The sequence below is a fragment of the Vicia villosa genome, linkage group LG6 (assembly GCF_029867415.1).
Source record: "Vicia villosa cultivar HV-30 ecotype Madison, WI linkage group LG6, Vvil1.0, whole genome shotgun sequence".
In the NCBI taxonomy this organism is placed as follows: domain Eukaryota; kingdom Viridiplantae; phylum Streptophyta; class Magnoliopsida; order Fabales; family Fabaceae; genus Vicia; species Vicia villosa.
This window is the reverse complement of record NC_081185.1, coordinates 64,843,070-64,855,186: the sequence shown is the minus strand read 5'-3', so window position 1 is coordinate 64,855,186 and position 12,117 is coordinate 64,843,070. Positions and strand designations below refer to the sequence as shown.

Genomic DNA, 12,117 nt, shown 5'->3' with positions numbered 1-12,117 from the left:
AAATATTTACGAATAATATTTAAGAACTTAAACATAAACTAAAATACTAAAATGATAAATATTTACGAATAGTATTTAAGAACTTAAACATAAACTTACGAATAATATTTAATAACTTAAACATAAACTAAAATACTTAAATGATAAATATTTACGAATAATATTTAAGAACTTAAACATAAACTAAAATACTTAAATGATAAATATTTACGAATAATATTTAAGAACTTAAACATAAACTAAAATACTTAAATGATAAATATTTACGAATAATATTTAAGAACTTAAACATAAACTAAAATACTAAAATGATAAATATTTACGAATAATATTTAAGAACTTAAACATAAACTAAAATACTTACACTAGCAATATTTTCTCTCGTTCCTCTATGAAGAGAACCGACCCAAAGCAAGTTTGACATTTTTTAAGTGTAGAGAATTTTAGAGATATAAGAAGTTGGTTGAGAGTGTGAGAAATGATAAGAGTTTGTGGTGTATTTATAGGAAAATGTAGGTGGTTGGGATAGTAAATATAGGTGGATAAAAAATAAATGTAGGTGGGTGAAAAGTAAATGGAACAATATATAACATAGTTGAATCATAAATTTATATTAAATCGGTTTTTTACACAATGTTATCACTTCATCTGCTGATCTACTAAATCTAACATACAATTCAAATGGCGTTTTGTTAAAACCACTCATAAAATCATAAAACATATTACGCACATCCTCATCGGTCTCTAATTGTGTTATTTCTTCAATTAGAACGCCGTCGTCGTTGAAGTACCTGCGATTAAATGTTATATGACGAATTTGTCGATCAATTTCGGTGACCTGGCGTAGTTGATTTTTTAAATGAAGGAGTTTCTCTCTTTCCATTAGTCGTGTAATTAATGGATCAGTTAAAGCGGTGTTATAATCAGAAATTTGAACAGAAGTATTATACGGCATGCATGCTTCCCATCACGTCTGCACTATGTCGCCAATTGGAATGGGGAAAAGGCCCCTTGTCGCCATTTGCTTTGGAGTAAAGGACCATGTCGCCAATTTCTTTCCCCATGTCGCCAATTGCTTTGGAGAAAACCCCCCCATGTCGCCAATTGCTTTGGAGACAACCCCCCATGTCGCCAATTGCTTTGGAGACAAGGTCTCATGCGTGTTCCACGTGTACCCCATGCATGCAGCGTTGAGACTTGCATGATAAATAGTTGCAACATTATTTCTTTACATGCAAACCATCTTTTATGCAACAAATATAACCATCTTTCTTTACTTACAAACCATATCAATCAATTGCAATGGCACAAAATAAAATACCTTGTATCATTCATTTCAATGGAAATATCGTTACACATGAGAATATTGGGGTAGTTTTTCAGAATACAACTACCATTCTTGTCAAAGTTCATCACAAATGTGATTTAGCACACATGACAAAAAAATAGAAGAAACAATGCAAAAAAATATATCAGATATTTTTTTATCGATATCCAATAATTGATGGAGCATGTGATAGTGTCACATACAATACTACGAAGATCGCAGATGATGAAGATGTTACTTCAATGTTTAATTGTCACACTAGGTTCAGTGGTGGACATCCACTGGAGTTGTATGTTTGTTTTCACAAGGCAGAGGAAGTTTATCCCACGCAATCGTCCCAAACACATCAATATCAATAAAGCCAGTCCTCCCTACACTGAGAGTCATCCCATGCCCAACATAACGAGCCATTGTTTCCGGAAGAAGAGGTTGATGATGATAGCAACTCTGATGATGCCAGGCAACTTGATTTGTTTGGTGGTTCTAGTGACGATTCAGGTGACAAAATTATTCCCGTGTCCCAACATTCTCCAGTACTTGATTTATACAACCCACCATATCACATGAGAAATCATGTTTCCTTCGATTCTACTGTGCCTATCTTTGATTCCATAGACGACGGTCATGATGGTGGGGGTTTAGAGGAGGGCATGAAGTTTGAAAATAAAGAAAGTTGTATGTATGCAATCCGTCAATATCACATTAAAAATAGTTTTGATTACGAGATTTATAAGTCTGATACGCAACGTTTCTTGGTTAGATGTCGGATTGAAGTATGCGGCTTCACATGTAGAGCTTCATTACGAAAGGGGTGTGGTAAATGGGTTATTGGTAGAATTGGTGGACTACACACTTGCATGGCGTCTGCTGTGTCACAAGATCACAGCAAGCTTGACTCAAATCTTATCGCTCAAAGCATCAGAGCTCTTGTCAGCGACGACGCTTCAATCAAGGTGAAAACTATTATCGCTCATGTTCGTACAATTTTCAACTACACGATATCTTACAAAAAGGGATGGCTTGCTAAGAACAAAGCAATCGAGTCTATTTATGGAAACTGGGAGGCTTCATACAACGACCCACCACAATGGTTGTTAGTCATGCGAGAGCATCTTCCTGGAACCGTAATAAAACTGGAAACACTGCCTGCATATTTAGATGATGGAACACAAATTAGTGGTGCAAGAATTTTCCATCGCCTTTTTTGGGCGTTTCAACCTAGTATCAGAGGTTTCGCCTATTGCAAACCAATTGTGCAAGTCGATGGTACATGGTTGAATGGAAAATATAGAGGAACGTTGCTAATGGCTGTTGCGCAAGATGGAAACGGTAACATTTTCCCAATCGCATACACATTGGTTGAAGGTGAGACAGGAGGGGCTTGGAGTTTTTTTCTAAAAAATTTGCGGCTGCACGTGACCCCTCAATCTGATCTATCTTTGATATCTGATCGACACGAGTCTATAAAGAGTGCATACAACAACCCAGACAATGGCTGGAAAAATCCTCCTTCAGTGCATGTGTATTGCATCAGGCACATCGCACAAAATTTTATGCGAGCGATCAAGGACAAAGACCTTCGCAAGAAAGTTCTAAACATGGGTAATTTCTTCAACCTTTAAACTCATATTGTTTTTATACTAATATTTTTAATATTGCATATACAGGGTATGCTCTGACGGAGTCTACATATGCTTACTATCGGGAGGAAACCCGACAAACAGACATGGAAGCTTTCAACTGGATAGAGAATCTTCCAAGAGAAAAATGGTCGCGAGCTTATGACGGTGGAAGACGATGGGGTCACATGACAACCAACCTTGTGGAGTCATTGAACTCGGTGATGAAGGAAACAAGGAATTTACCTATTACAGCACTAGTAAGGTCAACATACTTCCGGATGGGCACATTGTTTGGGAGGCAAGGTCATAATTGGACAAAAATGTTGTCATCAAAGAAGGATTTCACGGATAATTGCATGAAAGAGATGCAAAAAGAAGTAGAAAAATCTCACAGTTATAATGTCCTGAGTTTTGATGGTGAGAGAAACTATTTCGTCGTCCAAGAGACAGTTAATAATAACGAGTGTCGGCCACTTACTTATTATAACGTCGACCTCCAAAAACAAACATGTGACTGTGGGAAATTTCAAACTTTTCATGTGCCCTGCTCGCATGCCATTGCAGCTTGTTCTCATGTCCGACTCAATTATCAGATGTTTATCCCTCTTGTATTTAGAGTTCGAAATATCTTCAAGGTATACGAACAAAGCTTCATCGGTGTTCCCAAAGAAGATCCATGGACTCCTTATCAAGGTGATATTCTTTTACACAATGAAAGAATGCGACGAAACAAAAAAGGTCTCCCAAACAGCACTCGCATTAGGACTGAAATGGACACCGTTGAGAAAGTAAAAAAGACGATGTGGAATCTGTCAAGAATTACATATGCGGAAAAAATGTCCGCATCGGCCAAATGCAGCAGGCCCTTCTAACTAGTTAGACATTCTTGAGTGCTTTAGAGATGTTGTTGTATTATTTAGTATTAATTATGACTAATAATATTTGTTTTTAATTTAATATTTTGTATTAAAGTTTATTTCGTATTAAATAATATTTAAAAATAATAATTTATATTTATAATTAATTAAAAAAATGATCTTATACCCTTTAAATAATTTATTAAATTCATATAACATAAATATATAACAAAAATATATTAAATATATAACAAAAATATTTAAAATAACAAAAACGAAAAAAAAATAAAAAAAGGCCTTGTCTCCACCTCAAATGGCGACATGCTCTCTTGTGGCAGACAGGGTCCACCATGTCTCCATTCCAATTGGCGACATGGTCTTTGGAGCAGATGGGGCCCATCTTTTCTTGGCTCTAGTTGGCGACAAGGAGTAAAGATGTTACATGCTGGGAATTAAATTTCAGAAGGTGGCATTTAGGGAATATAATTTCCCATGGCAGGTGTGGAAAAAATTCAAAAGTATTTATAGTTACACAGTGAAGTCATAGTTCCGTCACTCTTTGGTCACTCTCATTCGATTTTTTATTATTTTACTTTAATTATCGCTTATATATGGCTATATATGTGGCGATGTTTGTGCATTGTCCTTTTGAGTCAAAGAGTGTAAGGTAACAGTAAGCAGTCCTAACTACTTTTCATTCTGGTTCTTTATGTAACTACTCTTGGATTAGGGATGGATTATGGGTATCTTCTCAACGGCTGGACGTGGCTCCCACTCTTTCAAATGCGATGCGAAGTTGTATATGGTAGGTAGTATATGTTTGGTTGTTTCTCCATTTAGCTTCTCCTTATAAGACATGTGTCCACTTTTCAAAAAGGCTTTAAGGTTTATTAGAGGGAATTTGTCATGCAATAAATCCTATCTCAATGGTCATTATAATTAGATCAAAGTATAGTTATTGCTAAAATAAATATTTTAACATTAATAGTTATATGAGGTTTGATTGGTTTTTACAATTTTGTTTACCTATTAAAAAAATATTTTTCATTCTAATTTTAAAATAAAGTAGATATTAGTCGTTAATTGATTCAATGATGATTGACGTTAGACTTAATAGAAAATATCACGATTCGATCTCCCGCAACTGCAATCAATCAAAAAAGACTGAAATCACTTGATTTCAGAACTGACATTCGAATCAGATTAGACGGTACAGTCAATGGCGGAGCTAGGACGAAAATGTTGAGGGGGCCAATATTAAAAACAATATAAAATAAAAACTGCGACAAGCAAGAGTACAAGCAAAAGTGCTCTTGCCCTTTCTTCATTTTGCCTTCTTCTTTACTTTATTCCAATATATTCTAAAGCATAGCAAATTAACAAAAATAATGATAATTTATATTACAAATCTTATTCTCATTTTATTTTCTTGTAAGTAAAAAATAAATTTTTAAAAGATACTATATTTAAAGCTTTTTGTGTGAAATAATATGTCAAATTATGATACAGAGCTTATTGATATATTTTGGAAAGCCACCGAATCATTGTCAACGCAGTATTACTTTTTATATTGTAATTTTTTGACTTAAGGATGATACTCTCTATATTTTAAAATTTTCCTTTTCATGTATTATTTATTCTTTGATTTTAAACGGTATACCAGGTTGAAAGCAATTAGTGTGAAAAATATAACAATCAAACAATTTGTGTGTATAAAAAAGAGAAAAAAACTAATAACTAAATAATTTACATGTATGAGAGTTTAAAAAAATTATAGTCAAAATTTATTTTTGAGAAATTTTAAAAAAATAGCTTTTGTATAATTAAAATTGAAATTAATTGTATGATGAATGAATGGGCATCCATTAAAATAATTTTAATTATTAGATTAGATGTAAAGAAGAATTCTAATTATTAGATTAGATGTAAAGAAGTTTGAAGAGAAATTGCCAAATATTTAAAAAAAATAAATAAAGAAGTATGTAGAGAAATTGCCAAATATTAAAAAAATTGTGAAAATGCACCAAGTTATACATGTTAGTGGGAGTTGATCCCGTGAACCAAAAAATTGTGAAAATGCACCAAGTTATACATGTTAGTGGGAGTTGATCCCGTGAACCAAAGGAAGATTAAAATGGCAATTACCACTCGGCTAAGATACCAAATATGCATTTAATTTGCATTAAATTAAATTAATATAATCTCTGGTAAAAAAAGTACATTACACCTATTTTAGAAAAAATTTATCAAAACTTTGGGGTGGCCATGGCCACCCCCTGTCCTAAGGTAGCTCCGCCCCTGGGTACAGTCAATCAGATATATGTAGGAGAGAGAAAAAAAGATTCACACATAATCTTCACCATTTATTTTAAAATCTAATGGTTCAGATTCATTCTCACATTCTCATACAAAAATGACATTCTCATATGATATATATATATATATATATATATATATATATATATATATATATATATATATATATATATATATATATATATAGAGAGAGAGAGAGAGAAGGGTTATATTGACTCCAAGAGTAAGTTATTATAGCTTACTCCACATCTTGACCATTTATTCTTTTCAATCTAATGGTTAAAATTAATAAGTCATTAAATGTGGAAAGAGAAAACTATTCCTTATTATTTTTAACCATTAGATTGAAAAGAATTAATGGTCAAGATGTGGAGTAAGTTATTATAACTTACTCTGGGAGTCAATATAACTCTCCTCATATATATATATATATATATATATATATATATATATATATATATATATATATATATATATATATATATACTCAAGTGAGAACACTTGGTTATTATGAGAAATGAGAACAATAAATCACGACCATTAAATTTTGATTTTGTTGATTTTAATGGACTGGATTCGTTTATCTTTCTATTATCCTTAATATTTATTTTAAATCAACATATAAAGGGAAACGAATCCAGTCCATTAAAATCAACAAAATCAAAATTTAATGGTCGTGATTTATTGTTCTCATTTCTCATAATAACCAAGTGTTCTCATTTGAGTCGTCCCCTATATATATATATATATATATATATATATATATATATATATATATATATATATATATATATATATATATATATATATATATATATATATATATATATATATATATATATATATATATATAATGACCATTGACATTAATACCATAAAAAATAATGACCATATATATAATATTTGAATTTCATTTATTAATCTATCATTAAAAGAGTAAAAAATATTTTAATTGAAATAAATCTATATAACTTTTTCTTGATAATTTTTTTTTTTTAAGATGTGTGTGAGATTTGTTCAAAAAAACGTATAAGATGTCTTGAAGAAAAGAAATAAATATTTTTTTTGAAAAACTTGTCTGAATTATGCGACTTGTGCCGGATGGGTGTAATATGAGTGCGAGACACCGAATCAAAGAGTCTCAAAGCAAAAAAATATATTATTTGTTTAAACACTTATTTATCTTTTCTAACATTTATTTAATTTTTCCAACATGCGTCGTATGTGTGTTATACCAGTATCTGTCACTAGGGGCAGGAATAGGTCAGGTCGGCCTATAATGGTCTATGGCCTAGCCTATATAAGCCAGGCCAGGTCAGCCTTATTTAACAAAGAGACCGGGCTTAGATTTTTTTAAAGCCTATTTAATAAAATATGTCAGACTTAGGCTATTAAAAAAGCCTATCAAATCTTATAGGTCGGCCTATATTTTCATGAATATTTTTCGAACACTACGATACGTCTACTCTTAAAAGTATTTGTGCTTCATGAAGAAAAAGTTAATTAGGCTCTGTTTGGTAAAATTAGCGGTTGGATGATAAGCTAGCTTATAGCTGATGACTGATAACTTATGGTTGATGGCTGATAGTTTATAGCTGATGATTGATAACTAATAACTTATAAGCTAATTAAAGTGTTTGGAAAAATTAGCGGTTTAACTAGCTGATAAATGTAAAATGACATAAAAAGATATTTATTAATTAATAATTAAATGCACATTTAAAATAATTAAAATTTATAAGGATATTAATGGAAGAAAAAATGATAAGCTATAAGCTAAAATGTTATTTAAAATAGCATCTGAAAAATAAGTTATAAGCATGGTCGGCCCTGTGCATGTGCAAGAAGTGCTACAGCACAGGGCCCCAAAATTTTGGAGGCCCCAAATTTTTAAAATGTTCAATTTTTTCATAAATATTAATCAAAATAAATAAAAAAATGTTATAATAAAAATCTAATAAATCAAAAAAAAAATTATAATAAAAATTCAATATATATACAAAAAAATTAAGATAAATCAAATCTCAAAATAATTATAATTAAATATATTATTAATTAATATATAATTGTATTGTTTAAGTGTTTTTTTAATTATTATAATTATATTTATATTTTAAATTTAGGCTCATTTTTAAAATTAGAGCGGAGCCTCAGCGTTGATTGGGTCGGCTCTGGCTATAAGCTAGTAAAATAAATTATAAGTTCGTGATGAAAAAACTGTTAGCAAACAGGTCTTTTATTATCAAACAAACTTATAAGCTATAAACTATAAACTCAAAATATGACTTGTCAAACATAGCCTTAGGCAAAAAATGAGCACATTGTAAAATACAAATTTTAGTTTTTATTTTGGTGTTATGGACTCTGACTTTTGTTCTTATCTTTTATGTGACTGATATAGTATTATTATTACAATACTTTCATAAATACAAAGTTCTTCATAGATTCCTTGATCCATCAAGTGTGTACATGTTGAAAGATATTTTTTATCGCGCAAGAGCTTAAAAACAAAGTTTTTAAAAAGATGTGAAGGAATATTTTTACGGTAAGTTTAAATACTAACCATTTATTTTTAATTTAATTTAAATGTTTTAATTGGTCATTTAGTTTTATTATTTTTAAAAATAGTCTTTTAAATAAATAATCTAAAACCGTTAGATTAAATGAAAATAGATGATTAAAACTTAGAGTAAGTATTTAAACTTACTCATACTCTTAGAGTAAAAAAAAATTTCCACTTAAAAAATTCATATTATTATTATTATCCACACAAATTTATAGATATATATCTAATGTGATTATTAATTGTGTAAGAAGTTTATCTGAATACTTTACTATCGTGACAAAGATATATGGTACCTCTAAATTTTACTATTCAAACGAGCCAAAAAGATAATTTTAAAATCTATAAATTTTGAAAGAAACATATAGAGTTGGAATTATCAAATAATTGACTTAGTATCCTTGCAAAAAGCTTTATGGACACTTTATTAGTTCCATGCTTTCACGGGGAGAAACCCGATATCCTCATTGTAGGAATTCCACAAAGTAGATATTTTAACAATTAAAAGAAAATATTAGTTTTATCGTATCTAGAGGAATTCACTATATATCTTATCTTAACTCGTTCAATATAAACTATAATTTCATATATAAATTATAATAGATATTTGTTTCATAAACAGATAAATAGTAAAATTAATTAAATGCCAGACAAATAAATTTGTTGGGATTAGATTTTATTAACCATTTTCTAATGTAAATTTAAGATCATTATATATTTTTAAGTTAATATGAACTAGCGTGATACCCGTGCGTCCGCACGGGTACCCGTTGTGGCCGTGTTATTTTGTTCAATATATATATATATTATTTTAGAGGTAAATGTCATAAAACCAGATGTGTAAAATATAGAAATTTCTTTTTAATAGGTTGGGGCAAAGTTTGAGATATTTTCATCAATAAAAATTATTTTCCCGTTAATATTCAATATTTCGATTAGTAACTTCATGTTCTCGTAAATATCTAATATGTTTATCAGTAATTCATGTTCTCGTTAATATTGAATATTTTATTCAGTAATTTCATGTTCCCGTTAATATTCAATATTTTGATTAGTATCTTCATGTTCCCGCTAATATTCATTATTTTGATCAGTAACTTCGTATTCCCGTTAATATTCCAAATTTGTTCCCGTTAATATTCAATATTTTTATCAGTAACTTCATATTCCCGTTAATATTCTTTATTTTGATCAATAACTCCGTTTTTCCGTTAATATTCATTATTTTGATCAATAACTTTGTGTTCCCGTTAATATTCAAAAATTGGATCAGTAACTTAATGTTTCCGATTATATTAAAAAATTTGATAAGTAACTTTGTCTTCCGCTAATATTCAATATTTTAATCAATAATTCCGTGCTCCCGTTAATATTCAATATTTTAAATATTAACCGGATATCCGTGCATTCGCACGGGCACTAGTGTGGTACGCTCATTTTTTATAATATTCAATATTTCGATCAGTAACTTCATGTTCCCGTTAATGTTCAATACACTACAAAAAACGCTCAGTAGTGACGTGAATATCACGCCACAAACAGAAAAAACACTTCACAAACCAATATTTGCGACGTGATCATTTACGTCGCAGGAGGCAAGGTGACAACTTTTAGTGACGTGATTTTCGCTTCACTATTTAGTGAAGTAAAAATCACGTCGCAACATTTGGATCTCTTTGGACTAGAGATTAATGCACATTCAGTCAGAGCAGGCGTAGCAGCGTTTGGTCAGAAAAAGCATCTTCATTAGTGACGTGATTTACATGTCACTACCTAGTGATATGAAAATCACGTCACTAAATTTGCTTAGGAGTAAATGAAAAGCGTGTTGATATGTGTTAAGTTGCGACGTGATTTTCATGTCACTACTTAGTGACATGGAAATCACGTCACTAATTTTTTTTTTCAAAAACTAAATATATATATATATATATAATTAAATTAATAAAATAAATATATTAAAATTAATAAAATTAATTAATAAAATTTATAAATTAATTCAATAAACTAAATACACTAAAATATAAAAATTAAGAAACTAAAATTATAAATCTAATATTACTAAATGTAATTATAGTTTAATTAATAGTTTACACAAATTCAAAATCAAAAGTAACAACAAAATAAAAACTAAATTAAATCAACAATCAGTCTGGGTCGGGAAACTCATCATCATTTAGATTTTCCTGATCAGTCGGCGCAGAACCCCCCATATTTTGGTTTCCACTGTAACATCCCGACTTTTATTAATATTTTTATTAATTATATTAGTAATTATATTATTTAGTGTTTTTAATAATTATTTGCTCAATTTAATCATTTCTGATGTTTATTGAAATTTTCGTGTTTTTGGACGATTTAGTCGGTATTAGTTCGAGATAGCGGATCAATATTTAATCGAAAATTTTAATATTTTTAGTATTAGAAATATTAATGAGTTAATATTTAGCGTTTTGGGAATTTTCTGAGTAATTAAGATTTGACCGGAAATATGAGACATTGAGTTATTAGAGGATTTTATCAGTATTTATTTTACTATTTTATTTGACTTTATTTGGTGTGTTAATTAATTAATTGATTGTTAGATAGTATAATAATTGATTATATTAATTAAATTGGTGTGTATATTTGTGTCTATTTAATTATTGGTGTTATTTAATTTGGTAACTAAAATAGAAATAATATATAGTATATATTTTATTGGGCTTATTTAATGATGTTAGGAGTAAATAGGGAGTGTTATATATATTTAGGCCCATATGGTATAGTTAGTAAGAGTTAATGAGGAGGGATACCACATTTTTCTTTCATTTTCTTTTTTCATTTTCGGAGAGAGAGAGAGAGAGAAGAGAGAGAGAGAGAGAGAGAGAGAGAGAGAGAGAGAGAGAGAGAGAGAGAGAGAGAGGAGAGAGAGAGAGAGAGAGAGAGAGAGAGAGAGAGAGAGAGAGAGAGAGAGAGAGAGAGAGAGAGAGAGAGAGAGAGAGAGAGAGAGAGAGAGAGAGAGAGAGAGAGAGAGAGAGAGAGAGAGAGAGAGAAAAGAAGAAAAAGGGAAAAGAGGAAGAAAGGGGGAAGAACTAGGAGCAACTAGGGTTTGAAGAAAAAATTGAAGAGGTAAGGGGGAAAATCCTTATTATTATGGGTTAGTATGATTGAGTCAATGGGTAGATTAACATGATTTAGGGATTTTGTTCTTCTATTTCTAGGTTTTGACATGTTTAGGGTGAAACCCCTAAATTTCTATGGTTTTGTGATTGTGATTGAATAATATATGTGGTGTTGAAACTGATTTATGTGTTCAACGTATTTGTATCTCCACTTTTGTTAATATACTTATACCAAGGACTGTTTTAATAACTTTGTTCTTCATTCTTGGTAAATTCTCTCGCCACACATTAAGTTTCTGGTGGAAAACAGGTATTAACACTAATGTTA

General features: G+C 30.2%; 1 protein-coding gene across 1 annotated transcript; it reads left to right on the top strand.

The window, feature by feature from the left end:
- The first annotated feature begins 1,890 nt into the window (after positions 1-1,890).
- Positions 1,891-3,821, top strand: LOC131613783 (uncharacterized). The gene is made up of 2 exons (XM_058885424.1): positions 1,891-2,929; positions 2,995-3,821. Exons 1-2 carry the CDS (start codon positions 1,891-1,893, stop codon positions 3,819-3,821), a joined length of 1,866 nt encoding a protein of 621 aa, XP_058741407.1.
- Positions 3,822-12,117: the final 8,296 nt, after the last annotated feature.